The 25,465-nt window shown below is 28.6% G+C and overlaps 1 protein-coding gene across 1 annotated transcript; it reads right to left on the minus strand.

The window, feature by feature from the left end:
• Positions 1 to 2,098: 2,098 nt before the first annotated feature.
• LOC111036364 (COP9 signalosome complex subunit 4-like) lies at positions 2,099 to 4,979 on the minus strand. Its single transcript, XM_022318370.1, has 9 exons — positions 4,667 to 4,979; positions 4,370 to 4,461; positions 4,157 to 4,278; positions 3,950 to 4,086; positions 3,751 to 3,865; positions 2,878 to 3,067; positions 2,643 to 2,813; positions 2,378 to 2,578; positions 2,099 to 2,311 (listed from the first exon to the last, which is right to left on the minus strand). Exons 1-9 carry the CDS (start codon positions 4,750 to 4,752, stop codon positions 2,163 to 2,165), a joined length of 1,263 nt encoding a protein of 420 aa, XP_022174062.1. The 5' UTR covers positions 4,753 to 4,979; the 3' UTR covers positions 2,099 to 2,162.
• Between the last annotated feature and the right edge of the window lie 20,486 nt (positions 4,980 to 25,465).

Raw genomic sequence — 25,465 nt, forward strand, 5'->3', positions numbered from 1 at the left:
ATCTATCAAATGGTAACTATTTAAAAATTGTTTACTTACTGAGTACTTCCTTGATTACGACTTATATAGTTAATAACCCTTTTACATATATAAAAGAACAGGCCTTTTTTATGTACCAATTTTGTGACGACGCTATTTAACTTTTTTCCAATTTTTTTTCACAAAGTTGTTCCAAATACCTTCTTGAGTGTCAGCACTTCGCACGATTTTCAAAATTTAGATTTTAAAGGGTTGAAATCGATCAAAATAAATTGTTTACGTGCAAATTGTTTATCTATATATATATTTTACAGTTTGACGACCTGTGGGTTTCCATAGCGACATGCAACCATAACTTTTTGTTCTTCTAACTTTGTGTTTGATCGGCATGTAAATATAAATTGTTCCAAGAAGTAAAATTCCTGACCCAATACAAGATCCAATTTTACACGAAATGGTTAGAAAAAATATGATACATAGTTCATGTGGTACTTTAATGGAAACAGCAAATGCATGTCTAATGGGAAATGCACAAAAAAATTTCCAAAACATTTTATCACTACAACTATAACTGGAGAAGGTGGTTAAGAACTTATGACTAAAGCCATATTAAAATTAAGCAACTACGTATCATTTGTAAATATTCATAAAAAAAGTTATATATAATTATAGAAACATTTTTTAATAACAATATGTGTATAGAATCATTAGAATCATTAGTACCTATCATTTTTAACTACTATTATTATTATTTTTGTTGTATTTATAATTCTTTAAAACCCAACAATTTGTGTTGATTTAAGAATTTAATTTTGATAAAACAAAAACTACACACGGGCAAAGCCGGGTAATTCAGCTAGTAAATTATAAAATAATATCATATAATAGGCTTAAAGCACATTATGTTTTGTTTAAAAAAATAAAAAATCTACATTTTTAAGTATAATATTTGTATTACCTTAAAGATAACAAAAAGTAAGGGGTTAGAGATTTTAGGTTGTGTGCCTATTAGCTTACTTATAAAAATATTCATGACCATACAACATTTGAGTACTTAAGCCATCCATGTAAGACAACTCACTGCCTATCAGTTTGAATGTACTATGTATGTATGTATGACATGATTAACGATAATAGAATATCCAAGGCTGGGCATCAACGAGTTACAAAGTTAAAGCTAAGTTACTTTAACCAAGTCAATTAACGAGTTACTTTTTTTTGAGAAGTAACTTATAACTTAATGAATTACTTTTGTTCCCATATTACTTAGTAACTCATAAGTTAATTAATTTTATTTTCATGTTAAGTTAAATTTTTTCCTAAACCAGGGGCTTAAAATTCATTCAATTTGGAAAAATTAATTTTATAAAATAAAATCCGAAATATTAAATATGTCAATTAGAAAATAATAATTTATAATAATAATCTTATAATTTGTTTTATGTGGCCCTGTTAGTAGAATGCGCCAAATAATCAAAATAATAAATAAATCAATCCAAGATAGGAATCAAAGTCCCCTTTCAATATTATTAAAATATCTAGTCTAGTACTTAAATTATTCAGAATATTTTCAAAAATTATAAAAAATGTTAACAGATTAGGTAATAGATATAAGTTAGGTATAATGATTTTCAAATTATCTTTGCTCTTATTTTGTTATCCTATACCCACGTAACTATGGCTATCTTTTATTACAATTATTAGGAAATTTATTGTTTGAATTCTTATTTATCAACAATACAACATTCATCAACTCTAAAAAAAAAATCATCTGCTTCTATTCCTACTTGAAAAAATTGATTTGTACCGACACAATACGTTCCTTAAATGGAATAAATCATTCTAGCAGTCATAATGTGTTGAAATGCATAACTTAAGGGAAAATGGGGGCGATCATCATGCTTAGTGAATTACTGTATATTATTCTAACATTATATAAATGTTTTTAAAATCTTAGTAACTTAAAATCATTAAAATAGTATTTATAATTTACCGTTGAATAAGAATCAAGGATCATTTGTCTAACAGAATGTTACATAAGTATATTAGAACACAATAAATATTTAAATGTCAGTAACTATAATGATATGAAACAATAAAACAATTATAATTGGTTTGTCAAAACGAAAAAAAATCAATGTTACTAACATAAATTAAGAAAAATATTATAGTATTACATACATTTATAAAGACATTTGATTATCGAAATGCTTATTCATCCATTCACGAATTGATGAGTCAGCATACATCATTTCATAAATATGATTAACATGATAGCACAGAGATTCAATATTCTTATCCCAGGTTAGTATGGTATTGGCTTCAATTTGAGCTAAATACAAAAAATATTAATGAATAATAGAACATGAAATACTTGTGATACAAAAGCTTCACATACATTTAAAGTGAATAAAACCGTCAATCTGGTCAATTGAACCTTTCATGCGTTCTTCAGAAATCATTTTTGCTGCTATTCTTTCGGCTTTATACTGGTCAACTTTCAATAAACTCGCAAGTGACTTAATTTTTATATTTTTATATATTTTGCTGATCGATAACATGTTATGCTCAATTATAGCATCAGTCAATAAAGATGTATCTGTGAAATATTTAAGCATCTAACATATATTCAAAAATTGAATGTATACTACTGTAAATATTACTATATTTTGTTTTGGCCTTCTGATGTGGTAAAAGCATTGATTCTATTTGGTCAACTTCGTTTGGCTTAATAATACGACATAGGTACAATTTTTCAAGAATTGAAAATCTCATCAAGGTTTTACATCTTTCGTCTTTATACAACGTTGTCAACATCCGGAATCGTGGGGGACCTAAGAATAAGTACATGTATTGAATAAAAGACAGTACATCAACCATATTTTTCATATATCTTACCAGCAGGGGATAATATTGTACATACAATAGCGCTTTTTAATGCTGTTGTGCGTTCACTTTCATTAATATCTAGGCTGAGCGAACATTCATTATATTTATGTGCAGCCTCATTAAACCTGTGATGATAATCTAATACACGTGCATGTGTAAATTTGAAAGAAGTCATTTGAGTTTCATTTGTTATCATACTCTGGAAAAATAAAAACAATTACTATTTTGAAAGTATTATTGAATTTAACAACTGTAAATATATGGTCTACATAAAAAGTTACGTTCCACTAATGTAAGTATACAACAAATTTTACATTAAATTTAGTGATATAGCTAGATAGTTCAAACCTCTTGGCCATTTTTTTATGGATGCCATTAAGTTTGTTTTAATTATTTGATTGTATTGCATAATATTGTGTCGAGTTCATAAAATAATAAAAATCATTAGTAACTTTAGATTGCATGTACATAATTAGCTACAAGGCATGATTTTTTCATTTCTCTTGAGAATGAAATCAAAATATTATAATTTTTAATTAAAAAAATAATAATTAGGCTATTAATTTACTAGTATACAGTGGCAGAATAAAATCAGTTATACTATTTTGTGCATACCCACATCCAGAGACAGTTGTTAGAGGTTAAATAATTATATTAAAATTAATACAAACTGTGATACTATAAAAATATTGTAAAAAATAAAAATGTTTGACAAGTAACGACCCACCACCACTATAGATAAATGAAGCAACAACTTCAAAATTGATCATATCAGCGTGCCAATTCAACCTATATTCTATATTTCTATATTTTTGTTTTAAATAAAACAGTGATAGACCACATATTGTATAGGGATGCAAAATTTATTTGAATAAATCTTACTTTCAACATTGAAGCTCTATTAATATATGACTGCGCTTGCAATGCATCGTTATCTTCTAAGTACATACGTGCTATTCTAATGCATATTTCAAATCTGTGTTCAATTGTATGCATTCTAAAAGGTATATACAAATTAATACAAATTGCAATAATTAATAAACTAATTAAAGTTAAACAAAACTTAATAAACATAAGATACTTTTGTTCTGAATCGGTGGTACTTGCGATTAGCACAAGGACTGCATCTTTCCAATTTTTATCAGTCTCAAAAATGGTAGCTAAATGCATACGTATGTTGCACATTTGAGTTTCAAAACTGTCTGTCCTAGGATCCATCTTAACAGTAATTGAACAAAATAATAATTTTTACAAAAACTAAACACAAGGTAAAAAAAAAAGGTTTTACTTTATCCAGTATGAAGAGAGCCAGCTGTTTGGATTGTTCTTTTATCATATTAGGTAAGACTTCTGTGCTAAAATCATTAAATATCTGGCGAGAAATCCCCAAACTTACATTTTTATCAACAGCTGAAATCAATGACAGGCCAGCAGTTAGTTTGCACGACGAGACTAGTAAAGAGAAATATAACAATAGGTAGGTAGGTTTATTAATACTTACAGATTTCGATCATTACTTTCAACATCTCAATCACATCAGAACTGACTGGATTGTCTGAAAGCGACATGATGTCTTTCAACACAATCTGAAACCTGCAACAACCCATGTGAGATAGGAAATCAATTGACGAACGACAATATTATTATGGATATAATATTGTAGACAGAATTTTAAACGGTACGTATCTAGAGAGGATTTGACCGAATTTAAACTAGCAATCTGGTCAAAACGTCAAGGATGGTACCCAACTTAAGTGGTAAATATATTGGCTATAAATTAATCATTGACATCACTCACGCCTCTAATTGATCGTTGGTATTCATATGCGAACTGTCGATGATGTGCCTTAGCCGTTGATGAACTTGAGCGACTGTAAGAGACATGTTTTTCAGATAACTGAGAGGACGCGAGAAAGAATCCACAAAAAAATACGGAATTTTTTTTTATTTAAAGTTTTCTTGACATAGTCATCTAACTTATTGATTACAGTTTTTTGTTTTTAAAAAATACGGAATCAAAATCGGAAACGAATAGTACAATATATGTTGTTAATTACGTGCACTGACGACGGGCCTTGGACTAAAAACCACGAGCGTTCAACAGTATGATTGCCTTATATGATATTATTTATTACGCATCTTAATATTTCGTCTTATCAATAATGATTATTGGGGGCTGGATGTGGGGATCGCAGCTGCAGTAGTATAGTTGGTGGTCTGTCGATCATCGATGGGCTGCGCTTGTGGGCTGGGCGTGGGAGTGCGGGACAACAACCGGTGGTTTGTGAGACATCGCTTACAATATCAGCTGTTTGTGGACGTGTGACCAGGCACGCTACAAATCTGAATTTTTGTGTTGAGTTAGGTCAGGCACTGTCTCTATATTGTTGCTCGTCTAGCGGCGCGAGTGTTTTTCGTAAATATTTCGCGTGTAGACGAATAATAATAATAATAATAATAATAATAATAATATCACAATATTATTTACCATTTAAAAACTGGTACGTAGAACGCCATCTATGCGTGGTTTATTACTCGACCGGGTCGAACCTTGAAAGTTGAAATATCACGGCAGATGTCGACAGAATGACAGAATATAAAACAATAATATTTCGTGTGTTCCTAAATAAATTCGTTACCAATCCAGCGGATTGATGGAGAGTTTACTGTTTAGGAATACTAGCGGTGGGGCCGAAGTAGTTAAAATATACTGTGACATCAAGGACATCCTCCAATCTCCATTATTCTTCCCTTTTTTTTTTAATCGAACAATTAGTTGCAAATCAAAGCACACTGCACGCAATACAATGTATAATCATTTGTTTTTAGTTTTTAGCTGAAAAAATATTAATTATACATATCTTATGATTAATTATGATTCGAAACGCAACGATGAATGTATTGATTTTACAATGATGTTTTAAAATATTTGTGTCTGTTTACACAAAAAATAGTAGAAAATACTTTGATTATATACTCTGAGATTGGTTTCTGATAGAAAATAGGTTGTAGATAGGTAGAGGATATAACCTTAGTTTATATTAATGAGAACTTAAAAATGAAAACTTGGATGTTGAGAGAATACAAAAACTCTGCGATTTTATCATTTTCAATTTTGAACATATACAAAAAATATGGTTTCTAAGAGTTAAAAAATAACATAATTTCATAGTCAATAATAGCCAAATTTTATTTTTACTTATTTAATAATAATAATATAAGTAATACAAATAATAAAGTTAAAGCATCCATACTTGCTGATTTGAAATTGATAATAATTACAAATTAAATTGATATACCTACCTTGATATCTGCTTTCAAGTTGGCTTGAATAAAATAGTAGAGATTTCGTATTCTTACTATTTGAATATTGGTAGAATGTTTTTATTTTTAAAATTCTAGTTTTTTCGATAAGATTCTGAACAAAGCTGGGCTCGCCTCACAGCTTATAGTTCATTTAAGTTTGATATCCGTATAATTAGTGTAATAATAATTGAAAATAATAAACAAAAACAACATTTTGGCAACTTGGCATAAAATATTCTACGCTCAATCGTGTTGCTAAAAAGGTATATGCACGATAGTTTTGTTCTCAATTGTGCTTTATTGGTCTTAGGTAGTAATTAGGACAGGTAAGTAGGTGCCTACCTAACAGTCTTATTTTTGTTTTATTACATTTTAACATATTGAGATCAGACGACAATTTCAAGTAACATACTAAGTAAAATAAATTATAGTTTATTGCATAAAATGGTACTTAGTGACGATTTTGGTAGCACAGTCTTGTAAAAAAAACAATATGATACGTAATAAAAAAAAAATTTGCGATTAATTACTCGGATAATTTTCAATTCTATCTTAATTATTTTTCTTATTTGCATTTCAGAAAGCTCCAGCTAAAATTTGTAATGACTTTGGTATGAAAGTCCATCAATCATAATTTGCTGCAGCGACATTTTAAACTTCAAATGATTTTCTCTGCAGGTATCTATATTTTATAAATTATTATATACAATCTTCAATCATACTGATATACATTTTCATAATTATTGTTACAATTAAGAAATCAATACAATTTGTGGCTAATGTGGCCATGTGGCTTATACATGGTACTGATTTTGTAACATGAATATATTTCAGTATTACAGGCATTAATCATCATATGTATTTTTTTGAATGTGTGATGTTTATGGCCCTCCCCAAAATCAAACCCTAGAGTCGCCACTGTCATAAACTCAGCTTTGGTGTACTAAACAATATAATAATTATAATATTTAAGCCAACAATTAAATATTTGATTTATAAATTATAAATAATGATAATCAGTAGACAATGGCTATGGTAAATGTTAAGAATGTTTAAGGTCATCACTTTCTGAGATACGATGTGTAGTACACGAGTACTTCATATTTATATCTAGACAATAAATATCTAATAGCAAATAGTATATAGTATATGGGTACCTCTTACAGCCGTGCCTATAAAATTCAATTTAGGTATCTTATAGCTCAGTAAACACCTTTTTACTGGTTTCATCATCACTAGGCAAGTCATTCGGAAGTACATGGTCTTGTATTCCCGAGCATAATATTACAAGCGGGGAATCGTTATCATGTTCGGATGATGTGGATGGTTGCTGTTTACATTCTCCGTTGTATCCATTCAGATGCTGGCCCGAAGAAATTACTGCAAACGATGATGTTGGTTGTTCCATGTTGCTTGTCTGGAATCGGATTTAAAGTTTCAACCAAAATATAAAATAGAATAAAATAATGTACTAACCATTGTTGGCTTTACAATTTTGAACATCTCTGAACGGATTTCATTCATCGCCTCGTCGTATTCACTCAAGTAAACGAAGCATCCATTCTCATGTTCTCTAACTGAAGTCAATACAGTCGATCCTATTGAGGTACCCTTTCTTGACTTATCAAAAAATAACATATGAAAATTATTATAACTACACGAGAATGTGGACAAAAATGATTTTTAAATATTAATAGACTTAGATGTACTCTAGTAATTATTAAATAAGAATGATACTCACTACTGAGTTTATATTTTCATAGTCGTGGAAGTGAAACGTATTGAAATGTTCTGTGGTGCCAATGTTATCTCTATTATCCGAATAATACTTATTCGGCTCACAAGAATTACATTCGATAACGTTGGTTGTATAACTGCGGCAGGTGGTGAACTATAAATCAGGATTAGAATATTTTCCGATTGGTTTACGTATATAAATATACATTATTATATATCATATAGTAGAAGGTTTCTTCTATTGCCGTGTTTGAAATTTAACTTATTAAACCAGCGTTTTTCATAGTGGTAAAGCTCATAGATAGTGTGCTAAAAGAATCTCATTTTATAAAAAGAATGAGATGGGTCATTATTAACGTTAAATATATTTGGTTTATTTGATATTAGGTAATAATAATATAAATAATAATTGAACATATTTCATTTTATTTTTGACTTTTAAATGTTTATGTTATCATAATTTTGTAGTTTCTCAAATTCAGTAAATGTAAAATAAACTATACCTACACTTTTAATAAGCAAAGAAATGACTATTTGGTCAAATGCTACATGAAAATGTTCAAAATTTATAGGTTGAGAACCGCTGTATTAAATCAATAAAATATATTTATGAATCGACCTGTACAATTTAATACTTTAGTTTTTATATTAATATAACGAAATTTAAGGGTATATTTATGTATTAAACAGGCAGTGCAGAATTTGTGACATGAATATACACTCACATTTGAACTTGAATTATTTATCTCTCCATGGTTTTTGGTCTGGTAATAGTCACACACACTATCCTGCCGGCTAATTGGAGTAATTGTAGTCGATAACTCTGACCTCGCCTAATTACAATTTAAAGTTTCAAAGTTCAAAAAAAAAATATAGTTGGTAATTATTCTAACACGATGGAATATGGACAGATATCATATTTTAAATATTCATGGGTTAGGTTTTTTACAAACCATTATTAAGAGTGTTTTTAAATTTTTATCATATAAATATAAGTACTACAGTGTGTCATTTAAAATATTGGGACAAAACAAATATTTAACTTGTGATATGCTATATAGGTAGTAGGTACACTTACATTTGAACGAGACTTATTTATCTCCTCGTTGTCATTGGTCTGGTAATAGTCATAGCCAATATCCTGTTGTCTAAACGATGCGATTGCAGTCGATGACTCTGAGATAATCTAATAAAAAATGAAATTTAAAAAAAAAATGTATATAATTAATAATTATAACAACACTAAAGAATGTGGATAAATATAATACTTTCAATATTCAAATAGTTATACACATTTGTTTTTGAATAAGAATAATACGCACGGTGTTTATTTCATCATCGCTGTATTGAAACATATTGGTATGTTCGGTGGTGCTAAAGTTATCTGCAGTCCGTAATCCATTATCCGAATTATATTTATTGGGATCACCACAATCACATATACCGTTGATCGTATAACTGCAAGTGTTTTTTAACTATAAAAGTATAAACACGTTTGGGAAAATTCTGGTTAGTTAAAGTATATAAATATTTATAAATCATATACTTTAAAGTTTCTTCCATTATCATGTTTGAAATCTAACTTATTAAGCTAATAAAATATATTTATGAATCGAATTATATGTACGATTAAATACTTAAGTTTTCTTATTTATAATCAGTGCTTAAATGTCTGCAAGTAACTGGCCTATTTCATATGATAGTAGTATACTTTAAGTTATAAAAAAACCACTTCAAAGAGGGGGGGGGATGTCTAACTTGTTTTATATTTTAAATTATTCATTTTTTTTAACTAAAGCGAACCTACCACACACTTGCTATTTGTTACCTGTTATCTTCAATTTTTTTCTATATTTTATGGTATTTTTTAAAAATTGTTCAGTCATTATTATGCCATTAATTAACATACTTTATTATATTTATTATGTAAATTATACAATTAAACCATAAATTTACAAATTATTTTTATTGGATTAAAGAAATTAAAACAAAAGTTATCAAAAATTAGAATTTGTGAAAGGAAATATCGTATAACCCTAAAACTATCGTACCTATTTACTACAGTTTTTAATACTCTATAGAATAACTAAACCTATTTTCAAATTAAAAAAAAAACAGGCGGTAATTATTACAACACTAAAAAATATTGACAAAAAACAGTACGCACAGTGTTTATTTCATCATCACAAGCTCGGAACATATTGGTATGTTTGGTGGTGCTAAAGTTATCTGCAGTTCGTAGTACATTATCCGAATAATATTTATTTCGATCATCACAATTACATATCCCGTTGATCGTATAACTGCAGGTGGTTTCAAACTATTAACACGTTTAGAATATTTCCAATTAGTTTACGTATATAAATATTTAAACATCATATATTACAAGATTTCTACCATTTTCATGTTTGAAATCAAAGTTTTTCTGTTAATAAAACTTATGTATTTTGTATAGCATTTAGAAATATATAAAAGAAACAAGTCTAATCAAATTTGAAATTAAAAAAAAAAAAGACATAATAATTAATACAGCACTATAGAACAAGGGCCACTAACTAGCGGACCGTGGTCCGGATACTAACCCCGGACATTATTTTTATGAACTATTATCCGGAGTAGTTTTTAAATTGTTATTATATAAATATAAATACCACAAGTGTGTCATTTAAAATATTGGGACAAAAAAAATATTTATCTTGTGATATGCTATATAGGTGCACTCACATTTAAACGAGAGTTATTTATCTCCTCGTCGTTATTGATCTGGTAATAATCATCGTCATTATCCTGCTGGCTATCCAAAGTAATTGTTGTTGAGCACTCTGAGGTAGTCTAATCAAATTTGAAATTAAACAAAAATATATATGTATGTTTAGTAATTATAACAACACTAAAGAGTAAAGAATGTGGACAAATATAATATTTTAAATATTCATGTATTAATACACTTATTATTGTTATGAAATAGGGACACACTGTTCTTATTTCATCATCGCGGCGTTTAAAACCTGTTAGAATATTTCCGATTAGTTTACGAATATAAATATTTCTACATTATATATTATATAGTTTCTTCCATTTCTATGTTTTAAAATAAACATATGACACTAATAAAATATGTTTATGAATGGATTTACACGATTTAATACTTAAGTTTTTCTAGAAAGGTGGCTGGAGTTTGACGTGTTTTAATGAGCAATATTTAGGCATTTATAGCAATTATATTTGTTCTGTGTTACTTTATGAGAGGTAAATTAATGATGTTGCGTGGATTTCTTGAAATTCGTTATTGAGTACCGGACACCGATGGCTTATCGCCTGTATATATATTTCAAGCACATGTCAAATATACAGATTTTATGAAATATACTCCATGCTATTTAAATGATAAAATGCCAAAAAGTTAGACAAAATTGAAGGACTTGGATTTGATGGATTTTAATTTTGAAAATGGTTATTAATGAGTCATTGTGTTAGTTTGGGAGTGACCGAATGCATTTTATTTATTCAAATTCTTCTTTTGAAAAATAAGAATTTTGGTATTGTATATACTTAAGCACTCCATTCATTTTCGTTATAGTGATAAAATTCTACTGTTATACTGTAGTAGAGTTGTTGAAGATTTAAATTAGTTTTCAAAATTAATATCCGTCAAATTCAAGTTGCACAGTTTTGTGTACCTTTTGATCTGTTTTACGTGATTCTATGTACCTGCTCCAGACCCCTTTATACAACGTATTAAGCAATTACAAATATATTTATATTTAATAAAACAGGTAGGTAGTGCAAAATTTGTGGTATGCAATATACACTCACCTTTGTACGATAGTAATTTATCTCCTCGTCGTTTTCGGTCTGGTAATAGTCATAGCTATTATCTTGCTGGCTAACCGAAGAAATTGCAGTTGAGAACTCTGAGCTATCCTAATCAAATTTTAAATTAAAAAAGAGACATAATAATTATTACAACAATATATAACAGGGGTCACCAACTGGCGGACCGTGGCCTGGATACGGATCCCGAACACTATTTTCACCGAATTTTATCTGAAGTAATTTTTAAATTTTTCTAATATAAATATAAAAACTATAAGTGTGTCTAATATTGTATATAAGGCGGATAAACATAATATTTTAAATATTTATACCCGTATATACACGTTTAATTTCAAATATAAAATATTACTTACGGTGCTTAATTCATCATCGCTGTACTGAAACTCATTGGGATGCTTGGTGGTGTCGATGTCATCCATTAATGTACGTATTTCATTATCGGGATAATAATCACTGGGATCATAATTACAGATGACATCGTTGGTTGAATAATTGGAAGTGGGAACCTATAAATCACGCGTAGAGTATTTTTTAAATCTTATGAGTATAAAATATAATGCGATTACTAATGGCAATACAAAAATAACATATGTGACAAAATAGTGAACAATTTGTAGATTTTCAATGTACAAGGTTTAACCAGACAGACCTGGCAAATTAAATCTCTTTTTTTATTTTGTTTAAAATTATTTTTTTTTCGTGCATTTTATAATTTACAAACATTTACGCTACAAAGTACAGTTCAATATTTTTACTTTGTTTTAATAAGTACTGAAAAAAAATTGTATTAGTTTTTTTAATTATTTTATAATTATTTTTTGAAATAAGCAATTTTTAAACTGTTAAACACATTTTGATGGTTGAAACTCTATTTATGTCAAATAATTTTTAATTTTTTAAAATATCATTAATTTTTTGGTATAAATGAATTTGAAACAACAACTTTTTGCAAAATATTCTTTTTTTTTGAATTTACTGACATAATTATTATATTTATTATTCATATAAGTTTCATAATTTTAGTCTTACGTTTACCTAGCATCAAGTTTTTATTTGTATTGTTAAGTTTGTCACTCCTTGCTTAACGTTGAACTGGTGTCGTCCACCGACCAGCACGTTGCTTAAGGGGAACCATGAAGTGCCTGACCCACCCAAAGTATTCAGTGGAGGGCATTATCATACGGCGGCTTTCAATTTATGTTAACCACTTAAAAATGATCTAACCTTTGAACATGAATTAAGATAAACTTAATTCGTTTATCTAAATTTGTGCTCCTGTAATCTAGGGTCTTGCATTGGGATATAAATTATAAATTGATAACTACCTTTTACCTATAGTGAATTTTAAAATAATGAATGTTTAATGTTATTATTTTAATTATTAAAAGCATCTGTATTTGATTTGTATCTATACATTTAATTATTTATGTTTTTTGGTATTTTTTTAATTACATTTATTGGCGAAATTATAAAATGTGGTATTATTTATGAGGTTATATATTTGTAGTAATGATGTGCTGATAACTATTTTTTTATAATATAATAAATGTCGGGAAGAAAGCCCACCTAATCCGGGGGGGGGGGCACTTACCATTGGTCCAACTAATGAATATTTTCTAGCTACGTAACTGACATCGCCACATTAACCCAAGTAATGTAATATTATACATAGTTATATACATTGTCCTGCTAATTACAGTCGATCTATTTTATGAGTTAGAGCTATTCTAATCAAATTTAAAATGTTAACAAAAATATAATCATTTAAATTAAACTAATAAAATATATTTTTGAATTCAATGCCGTGATTCAATACTATTATGGGTAGTTCAATAGAACATAACCTAACGTCGCAACCCCTAAACCAGTACAGCCATATTTACTTCGACTATTGCGTTGTTGTCGAACCATGCGCTTGGCACGCCATTGATTTGTTCCTGCAGATTGGCCATATTTAGAACAATCGTAGGCAATGTGACCCGATGACTATCGGGCAAATAAGCTGACGATGTACCGTGAGTATATTCTGCAGAACAACATTAAGTAACAATTAATATAATAATATACATTACATTATTGATTATAAATACTAATCAATAGTTATGTCTTAATTAGCAGCACTAGTATCGACGTGTTTATATAAATCGACATTTCGTTATTATGTATCAGACATTAACTAAAACTCAAAGCTGTTTTTTCTGTCATATTCGTGATGACAGATGAACATAATACATTGTGTTTAATTAGTATGATCGATGTAAACTAAATTCTCGATTGACTTGAACAAAATTTCGACGGTTTAGAATTATCTAAGTATGAGCTATTACTGTACAGTTTATCAGATCGTAAAAATTGACTTGTACCTGTACCAGAGTTAGATTTTTTCGACTTCGTTCTGGCGTCGTCATAATTTGCTGAATGCTTACGTTTATTGTCCATTTCATAGGAACTCAGGAAACTTGCAACTGTAAGAGCATAATATTTTAACTATTAAGTAACTATTAAGCTACAGTCGATTTGTATAGGTAAGTGCATGTAAAGAAAACAAAAATGTAGAGTTATAATAAATATAATATGAAGTATGAACATTATACTGTTATGAAGTACATTTGTTTAGGTAGGTATGTAGAAAGTAACTAGTATTTACTCGTGATAGAAATTTTTCAGTGATTCTGAGTAGGGCCATGAATACATTTTTTTTACAATTAAAGTTAGTTTTTCTTTTGTTTGTTGACTGACGCCTACAATAGTTATTAGTAGGTCGCCGTAATGTATATGTAAAATTTGAATTCAATAACATATCACTCACCATTGTAACTACCTATATAATTATTTAAATTTGTCGTGTCGGGGACGGACCCAGGGAGGTACTTACAAAGTACCCTTTGTATAGGACCCAGCTGCCCCCCCTGCATATTATTTCCCAAATTTAATAATTCTACAGATTCCGATATTACTATATTTCAAATAACATGTATGTCTATCTTAGTTCATGGTGGACAGTGATTCCAATTTTTTAATTTTACATTAACAACATATTGTGGGCCCCACCCAGATCTTTGCTCTGGATCCGTACCTGTGTCGTATACACCGTAAAATATTTTGAGGGTAGACTGTCAGCCTATATTTATAAAAGAATATTTTATTATAGATTTATATTGTCATTAATAATTCATGTATATAATAGTTAAATATTACGGTACACCGAAATACCGTAGAACGGTGTGAACGGCTTCACTGTCTGAATGTACCATCCACTTTATGAATCTAAGTATATTAAGTCAGTAGTGGACTGAACAAAAATATGATGTGTCACGGGGTTTCACCAAAGCCACCACCTGAGCTACGTCAAAATTGATCCCTTCAGCTCGCCACTGTATTAAGTCCTATACTATTAATATTTTTTTAATTTCAACAAAACAACTACAATTGATATTATTGTATAATAATGACCTAATGACGTAAAATTTCTATTTCAATAGTTCAATATTTCGTAATAAATATATTATGTGACTAGTAAAATTATTTTTAATTCTTAGTAAAAATAACGTTTGAGTTATATTCTATTTAATCGTCAAACCTAGGTGTTAAAATAAAATATTGTATGCATTTTGAACTTTTGAACTATAAAATAAATAATAATCTTCATATTTTTTGATTTTGAAAAAAAAATTTGAAAATTATAACTCTAAACGTTTAAAATAAAAATCTTCTACGTTGTGACTATATTTTTGATATCCTAATTACTTTAAGAATATAATACGTTTATTCATTTTTGAATTGCAACAAAAGTAACATTTTGAAAATAGTACACCCCCCCATTCCCAAAGTACCAACTGGATCCAATTTTCCAGCAGAAATCACCCTCAAAATTGTATTTTTACTGATTTCTGCTGGTGATTTCAGTTAAAAACTAAAAAAAAACACCCATTAGTTAAATAAATAGGTACTTTTAATCACATATACGCTCAGAATCTATAGCACTATATAATATAGATAAGAAAATAAAAAAGGGTGTATGATAATTCATCAAATAAATAAATAAATTTCTATAAACTAATAATCTGAAATTCAAATAATTGATTAATAAATAAAATACCACATCGAGCGGCATCCATGCCCGGTCACCGGTCACTTGATGACGCCCCACCCGCATGATGTGTTATCTGCATTGACAAACACCCGTGTAACAGAATATAGAATATCTACGTATATCAGATTCTGACTAAGGTTTTTTGTAAATGTTAATATTAGAACAAATTATTTGCAAATTATCAAACTCACAAATAAAAATATAAACTGTGCCTATATTTTTTTCATATATTTATTTTAAAATAAGCAATAATAAGTGTTCAAATAATTATTTTTAAAATCATATACGACTCGTTTTATAACTGTAGTTATAACTGAAGTGATGGGTCAAATAACTGACTTATTTTACAAGGTTCCTCATAGGTTTTTTTTTCTCATACCAATTATATTATAATATCGAAATACTAGTAGTTATAAGTCATAACATTTTTTGATAAGCGTTTAAAGTTAGAATTTAGACGAAATCCGTCAAGACCTCAAGAGTTTGAGAAAATTATTTTGTAGTTAATTATTCATAAAATTTAAAAATTCAATATAAGATTTCTTATCAGCTTGTCTATCTTTATCAAAAAAATGTTTAACCAAAACGTTAAATTAAATTTTTTATGAGCGTTTTAAGTTGACATTTCTACAACATTGGATATTCAGTCGATTTTTCTTGAAATAATTTTCTTATTTTGTTGTGATTCAAATACAAATTTCTCTAGACATTTGAAATGTACACCATATGTTCATTTTATTAATTCATATGGGTGATATATTTTTTTTAAATATTTTGACTAGTTTTCAATTTTCATTCTTAAGAATTTTATTTTTTTCTATAAATGTCAATTAAATTTTATTGGTTTGGTTAATAAGCATGAAAATTTAATACAAGACTATTAAAATATTGTTAAACAGCAATTAAAAAATATTAAAAATATATGGCCATGTTTTTTTTATAAGCATTTAAAGTTGAAATGTTGACAATATTTATCTAATTGAAAATTGAAAATGATTTTGTAGTTAAAAATGTATAACATTTTCAATTTTTATAGCTAAGAATTGAACATTTAAACCAAGGCTCCACTTAACATTTTTTTCAGTAACTAAAAAAATCTATGACATTTATAAATACAGTTATTTTTTACAGACATTTTAAGTTCAAATTTGGACAATATTGTAATTAACATAAAGAATAATGTTTATCATTTTATTGTTATTCAGTTCCAAGGCAGCCCTTTTTGACATAAGTATATTTAATATTTTTCTAGCATCACTGATAATTTAAGAATAATATTAATTCAACTTACCGGCTACCATATTAATAATAAGTAATAAGAATATACAGAATACTCCGCTTAGAATCGTTTATCAGGTTTATCTTATAGAATGATATCATATCATTGAATTCAAATTTAATACCATCCATTACAGCGACCTCCTAGACACCTTATGTACAGCGGAGCGACTTTCAATTACCCGCCTTTTTTTTACTGGAATTAAAAAATAAAGCTTAACGTAATTTCAAAAATATGTCTTATGAGAATCTGAAGTTTGAATTTTGATTAAATTACTTAGTAATATAAGTCATATCATATAATTCATGATCGTCTTCGCTCAGAATCGTCTTTATGTGCCATGATTTAGCACTGGATTCAATTTTAACACATACATTACACTGACTTACTAAATGTCTATGTACACTCGAAAACTAATTAAGAGCAGAGCGGGTAAGAAAATGATCTGCGTTCTTACGGAGGATTTTTTACGATGATTACATTTTGAAGCAAGATAAGAGCATTTTCAAATCGTTACATTTTATGTGTTAATAAGTTGCATAAAAATTTGAATAATATCGTAAAAATTTCAATAAGCGAGAACATAAAAACTGTTCTTAACTTCAAGTTTGATACTAGGTCAATTTACGCTATACGCCTATACCTAATACTAAAGCTAAAAACACAAGGGTGGTTTTGTTGAACACAATTTTGATTAGTTTTTTGTGGGTCAGAGAGAAAACAAATAGTACCCGAAGACGTCTTGCACCTGAATTTGTTGTCTCCGTCCATCAAGTGCGTAACATAGCATATATTTACGATTTGCAGTTTTTGAGTTATCGTTAACTGTTTAGCATCGTTAGTTTAAAATTTATTGTGAATCATAATTTTATTAAATGTTGTGGTTAAACTCTATGACCATTTTTAAATTGCGCTATTGTATACGTGAAAAACTCGCTAAAGAGTTTAATGATCGTGAAAAACCGACGTATAAACCCAGCAGACAATGTTCTTACCGTTAAGTTTCATAACATAGGTGGATTCACTATAATTTGTAACCCAACGAAGCTGATTGTAAATTTGACATATTACGCACTTGTAACACGACGACAACAAATGTGGGTGTAGCGCGTCCACTCAATATTATGTTATTTAATTATTTAAAACCGCGAGTATTCGATTTTAATCGATTATATTGCGGGATGTTTTACTATTTAATTATTAGTTTAAATAACGTATACGTATCCCCATAATATAAGACTTAATTAATAGTAACTGTTAGGTAATTGTTTGGTGTACAATTCTAAATACTTATCAATGAAAACATCTACTGTTTACTTCTGTAATGTATATATATTATATACTATTCAAAATTGCAATAAGTATAATGTTTTGCATTTTTTCATCATAATCTATAAAGTATAATATAATAACTGTAGATCAATAGAACCAGCCTTGTGTCGTACGCTATAGTATTAGAGTACACTAATCTACTATGAAATATAAAATTAAGAAAACAATTTGGGTTTTTATGCAAGATTTTTTACGATAGTTAAATTTTAAAGCAAGATAAAAGCATTTTTAAATTGAATCAAACGTTTTACATATTCATATAACATTTAATAAAATGCTATTACATGAGCATTTGTTGTTTCAGTCTTAGGCAAGTGCGCAACGTGTAGCACATTTAAGCTATGCAGTTAACGTTTAGCTTTGTTAGACTAAAAATTTTAATGAATCAACTTATCAACCTATTATAAAATGTAAAGTTAAGACATGTATCTTTGTTCTTACTCTGGCATTTTTACGATGGTTAAATTTTAAAGCTAGGTAAGAGCATTTTTAAATTGTAACATTTTACATATTATAAAAAATTGCATACAAATTTGAAAAATATAGTAAAAAGCCAATACGCAAGAACACAAAAATGTGCTGAACTTCAAGTTTCACATTAGGTCACTCTATACCTAATGCTAAAGCTGCAAACACAAAGTTGGTTCTACCGAACACACATTTGTCATGTAGCGTGTGTGTCAGACAGAGAAAACAAAAAATACACTAGGACGCCACCCGCATATTATGTTTCCTAAAAAGTGAGTAACAAACCAAATTTACGTTTATTAGTTTATTGTTAGTTTAAAAACTTTAGTGAAACAACTTATTATAAAACTTAATAGTAAAAACATAATCCGTGTTCTAGTGTCGGTATTTTACGATAGTTCAGTCAGTAAGCGAGCCATGACCATTTTTAAATTGTGCCATTTTATAAGTTCAAAACTCGCTAAAAAATTGAATGATCGTAAAAAACCGCTGAACACAGCAGACAATGTTCTTACCATTAAGTTTCATATCATAGGTTGATTTGTTATAATTTTTTAACTAATGAACCTATAAGTGAACTGCTGATTGTAAATTTACCATATTACCCCTTTTTAACACGGAGACAACAAATGGGCATAGCGCGTCCTCTCAATATTGTGTTATTTAATTATTTAAAATCATGGGTATACGATTTTAATCGATTATATTGCGAACAACTTTATTATATGATTATTACTTATTAGTGGAAATACTATATAGGTATCCCCATAATATAAGATTTAATCAATAATAAATGTTAGGTTATAGTTAAGTGTTTATTTCTAAATACCTATCATTTAACATGTATACTGTTTACTTCTGTAATGTATTTATTATTCAAAATTACAGCAAGTATAATTATATGTTTTGCTTTTATTTTATCATGATCTATAAAGTATAATATAATAACGATAATAATAAGAGTACGTAATACGTACTTACAACTAAAGTCCAAATGATTTCTTCTTCTGTGTGCTGGCGTTACGATCAGATCTGGAGAGCTGGACTGAATGCCGCCGACCGGCCCTCACTGTGAATGTAAAATACGTGCTACTCCCACCTCCTGGTGTAGGTATATATTCTGTGCTATGTGCATAATATACAGACACCCTGTTTAACGTTTGGAATATTTGAAAATGGTACCACCTGCACAGTGTTAATCGGTAATTAATATTACTCTTGGAATTTATATTCTATATTTTACAATTAATAGGTACTATACGCTGTACATGATAGTTTATCTACATGACGCAACGGCGTTGGTCAAAGTTATAAAACGGTCGTCGGTCACGCCGGAGGTCATAGCCCATAGGATAGGTCGGTAAAACGGTTATGTACCTACTGGTCTGTAAAATAAAAATATATTATGAGCAGATCTGATAATGTGTTTTCGGATTGTTATTTTTTTAAATTGTATATATTTTTATTTGAGATAACCCTTGGAGTCCATTATGAGGATGGATTTACCTGCATATTAAAATATTAATTTTGATACCTAGAAATGGATTTTTTTTTGTTATCTATATATGTTGATTTTTTTTTAAAAACCCGTTTCTCATTACTACTGCACGTATAAATCTATAAAATGTTAAGAGTTATTAAATTTGGTTGTGTAGATTAAAAGACGTTTCAACAAAGTTTTTGAATTATATTCTTTCGACGAAAGAACAAAACGGATTGACAATTCACAAAATCGTCGCTAAGGTATATTATGGACGAATTACTTTCCAATCACGACCATATATATTACCTATCTATTATAACAACATAATATTATTTTCCATAATTAAACCAAATAACATCACACTGTAAAATTATAGGTACATAAAGAAAAATTCACAGACTGAATATAAATAATATTACTTTAAATAACGATAAAGAACTATACACTTTATTTTTTGGGAAATTATCATTATGATGGTATGTGTGTTTTTAGTGAGTCATTAGTTATCATCATTTGGAACATTTTTTCAACATTCTGATCACACGATTAGCACTTAATTGATAGCATTATGACTCATTCATTTAAGGTAGGTAGGTCATAAAAAAATAAAAATAATGCATAATACTGGAACTCTTCGAAATTTAATTTTTATGGGTACTATAAAATATTAGCAATGTCATATATTTTTAAAAAATCACCATCGTTAAAAAGTTAAATTTAAATAGTTCATAAAAAACAAAAATAATGTTAGCAGGCAGGTAAATAAATGTAATAAATATAATATATAATATAAAATTTACGAACAATAATGACTATTTCATACACATTGCTATATTATTTAAAAATTGTCCCATTTTAATTTCTGTTTAGTAGGTTTCACATTCGTTGTGTAGTTTGTCTTACGAAGTATATATATATATATATATTGAACTATCAGGCGTTCAGTTATTGTGTATATTTGATTCAAAATGGTTCTTTCAATCCGCATTTTCGCATCATCTTGTTGGATGCACTTAATTACCAACCAAAAAGGTGGATTATTTCACCCTTCACAAAAATTGTTTGTTCTGTTGCCATTATTTAAATTGATTTTGTGTACATTCCATTAGTGTGGAGAAAATATTGGGCTTCCAGGCTTCCCACTAACATAAGTATCTTCAACATATTTTAGGAAAGGTAAACATTGTAGTGGTATCGTCATAAATAAGTAAACCATTCTATCTATTACTTCACTAAGGGGTAAAAATGCTGAAGTGTTAATTGTACAGTAACTTATTCCAAAATCCATGTTATTTCTGTATGAGGAAAAAATACCTAATTATTGAGCTTTTCGCTATGTATATTGACATAAATTAAATATTTCATATTTGGAGCTATTTAGCCTTAAAGCAGAGCGACTATTTTTACTCGTGGTTTTCCATTAAAAATAATCCTTCATATTTTATTCTTTTTTTTTCATAAAAGTTTTGGGAAATCTTTAAAATTGAGGCTCGTACCAGTACCCCGCATTTACAAAGACCATACCAGCTTTCTGCTTACTTTATTTTATAGATATATATATATTATTGTTGTAATAAATTTATAAGTTATCAAATTATACGAATAGTATTATTTTTACATAGTTTAAAATTCTATTTTAAAATATTAATACTTTTTTAGATTGGATTACTTTTATTTTTTGACGACTAAAGGCAAACAACTAGTTTATGCACTGACCAGTTTACTAAACAACCAATTTATATTGAGTGTGTAAAGGAAGTTATTTATTCGGAATGTAATATTTCGGTTATATTTTGAAGTCAAAAGCAAAATATTCCCAGTATTTTTAAAAATAATGTAGGAAAACCGGAATTTTCACGCAATATCAGTTTTTAACAAAATTGATTTTGTCATTTTATCGTAATTAATAAACGAATAATAGTAGATAATTGAAATTATCATTAAATATTTAAGTAAAAGACATATAGCTGTATTTTAAAAATATTATTTTTTGTAACGAATAATGTATACACTTAATCATAATACACACATTTTTTTTTCAAAAAAATTTAAACTTTTTTAAATAATGAGTGTTGAATGATAACAAAATCACTGGTTATTGGGTAAATTGAAAACCGAAATTAAGGCAACTGTATTGTATACCTACATATAACCGTAATTTGTACGGTCCATTTTTAAAGCGCCCTACCTATAATACAGACTTATGACATGAGTGAGATTAGGACTTCCGGCCTGAGATTTATTGATACCTACGAAATTACTTACTTATAAAGTAAGGTTTATATTGATTACACCGGCTATTGATTCTGCCAACTACCGTTTATAATATTTAGTTATCGATCTCGTTGGCTACTGTTTATAATATTCACATAATTATTATATCGATTCTACTGGACACTATTCATCACCCCCTTGTAAATGTATTTTAAAATGTATAGTCTATTTTTAATAATTTATTTAGAAAATTTTAGAGTAAACAGTCACTTTGTACTATCCATTACTATCCTTAAAACGTTCAACATTGACAAGTGCCGCTGTCGACTTTATTTGTTCCCTCGTACTTACCTATAATACAAACTTTTGACATGGGACTTTTGACTTTACGGGGTCAATACTAATATATAAATCTGCAGGAACACGCCAAGCAAATAAAAAAATTACTAGAGCCCTAAAAAAAGAGGGGCCCAGTGGACATTTTCAGGCCGACACTGGGTCTATCTATTATATATTTACGTGTTATTTTATAATGCCCCTTCAACCCCACTGTAGCTTAGCAAAAAAACATTTGTGTTTTTTTCTAATGTAAATGATCATATAATATTTATATTAATATGTATGCCTTAGTTATATAAGTGCGCGACCTGACACATAAATTAAAGTACTCAGTGGCGACTATTAGTAGTTTGATATGGTAGTGCGATAAAATTTTTTCTGAAATGGCAGTTGCCCCATACCCCCACTGATTTTGGATGATAATAAATCTATATGATTGGCCAAACCTATACAATTTGACTTCGACGCCATTGACCAACATAACACTTATATTACTCATAAGATTATATAGTTAGTTACAAGATATATACATAAAAATAAATAATAATAATGCAATCCATTTTTGTTTTATTAATAAATGTAATAAGTACTTCACAATTATTGCTGTCGGTCGGACTTTCTTAAGCTATTATTTGACGTAAATATCGAACTCATCGCGGGTCGCCGCCGAAAATGTACGACGGTAATTTATTGTCGCACTATAATAATATATAGTATAGTCTCGCTGTGACCCTCGGCCCCCGTCGTTGGCGTCCACAAATTGCGTTTAACGCTTGTCTGTTGTGCTGTACAATAGCGTACAGGCCGCCGCCGAAAATGTGAAATACTATAGCTCTTAAATAATATTATTGTCCCTCCGCCGCCCATCACGGTATAATCATACTATTATAGTGTTATTATAATATAACCCGTGTACCACACGTTTGTGTGCGCCTCGGACCGCTGTACCATACAGTAAACACGTAAGTACAAAACTAACCTTACACTGTTACAGCTTTCAGGCGTTGGTCGCTCAGCTTTCGTTTAATTTTTGTGCGAATAATTTAAGCCTACCATATTCACTAGAATTCCGTTGAAAAGTTACAAATAGAATAAAGTTGTGATATCACTACTCTAAGGTTCAAAAACATATTCAGAAATGAAATAATACGTCTTAAATGAGTTTGGGAGTATCATAAATACTGCTGATAACCTTGCTGATCAAGGTTCATATATTATTGTATTTTGTATACCTGTATCTATAAAATAGTTTTTAATTTTTACATAACTCTTAGATGGTCTTGAGAATGATGTACTGTACTACTGTGGTTAAAAAATAATCACAAACCCGTGGATGTTGTTATTGATAAATGGAATAATACTAAGAACTATAGATACAAAGAAATTATGGCTTACAAAGAAGAACTGTATTATTTTAAATAATTTCCATCTATTAGAGATTGTCAAGGTTATCAGTTGGTAAGTAAAACTCAGTTTGTTCTAATTAATCTTATAAATATACATGTAAAACATTATGTAGGTAAATTAAAAGCTAAAATTTGCAAGAAAAACAATAATATATATATACCAAACATGGTAGGTTTCATGTATATATTGTTTACATCTTACTTATTTAGAATACAAATATATATATAATATAGTACTTTTTGATGTGACTCGTTGGCTAATTGGCTAATTGTCTATCAACCATAGGAATGTGTAATAATTTATAACAAATTAATATTATGACTAGAGTTCGGAAGTTATAGGAGCAAAAAAAGGCAAAATATTATAAAATATGCATGAAAAAATGTGAAATATACAACAAAAAAATGTATTTATTTATTAAAAGTGTGTTAATTATTTATTAATATACACGAAAAAAATTCTAAAAACTTATATTTAAAACTTTTATGTATAAAAAAAAATAAAAAATATGGCGCTTAAATAAATACGACAGAACTACACATCACGGTGTCTAAAACACAACTGTCAAATTTCAATCTTATTCACGATAAGAGAGTATTTTGGCGTATGGTTTTTCGAGCGCCATAAGATTCAATGTGAACTGCACTATTAAATGTAGACACTAGACATAATATATATCTTTTAGTAGAAAATAGAAAATAACAATAAATAACAACGAATGGCGCACGTTTTTCGCGTTATTTTCGTTGTGATATCTAACATTATTTAAAATTGGTTAAGAATGAAAAATATTATTTTTTGTAGAAAATATTAAATAATAAATATGCATTAAAATGTGCGAAAATCAATGAAAATCGACGAAATATTTACTTTTTCTCTAAAATTATTGAAATATGCAAAATTTGCATTTTTAATTTTCAATTTTTAAACTCAACATTGTATATTTGTATAGCTCGGATTTCTAGCTTGGTCTGCTATAATTCGACACCATACAGACAATATGCAACTCCCGTAACTTCCGAACCCTAATAATGACCAAAAAAATTTTTTTTTCGGTATATAATTTATAATACCTACTTTAAGAACATAAAATTGGTAGCAT

The sequence above is a fragment of the Myzus persicae genome, unplaced genomic scaffold (assembly GCF_001856785.1).
Source record: "Myzus persicae strain clone G006 unplaced genomic scaffold, MPER_G0061.0, whole genome shotgun sequence".
Classification (NCBI taxonomy): Eukaryota; Metazoa; Arthropoda; class Insecta; order Hemiptera; family Aphididae; genus Myzus; species Myzus persicae.

Coding starts and splice junctions, on each gene's coding strand:
- LOC111036364 (XM_022318370.1), bottom strand. CDS start 4,752: ATGTCTCTTACAGTCGCTCAAGTTCATCAACGGCTAAGGCACATCATC. Junction 4,279..4,369: donor GAAAGTAATGATCGAAATCT/GTAAGTATTAAT, acceptor CATTGATTTCAG/CTGTTGATAAAAATGTAAGT. Junction 4,087..4,156: donor CTCTCTTCATACTGGATAAA/GTAAAACCTTTT, acceptor ATTACTGTTAAG/ATGGATCCTAGGACAGACAG.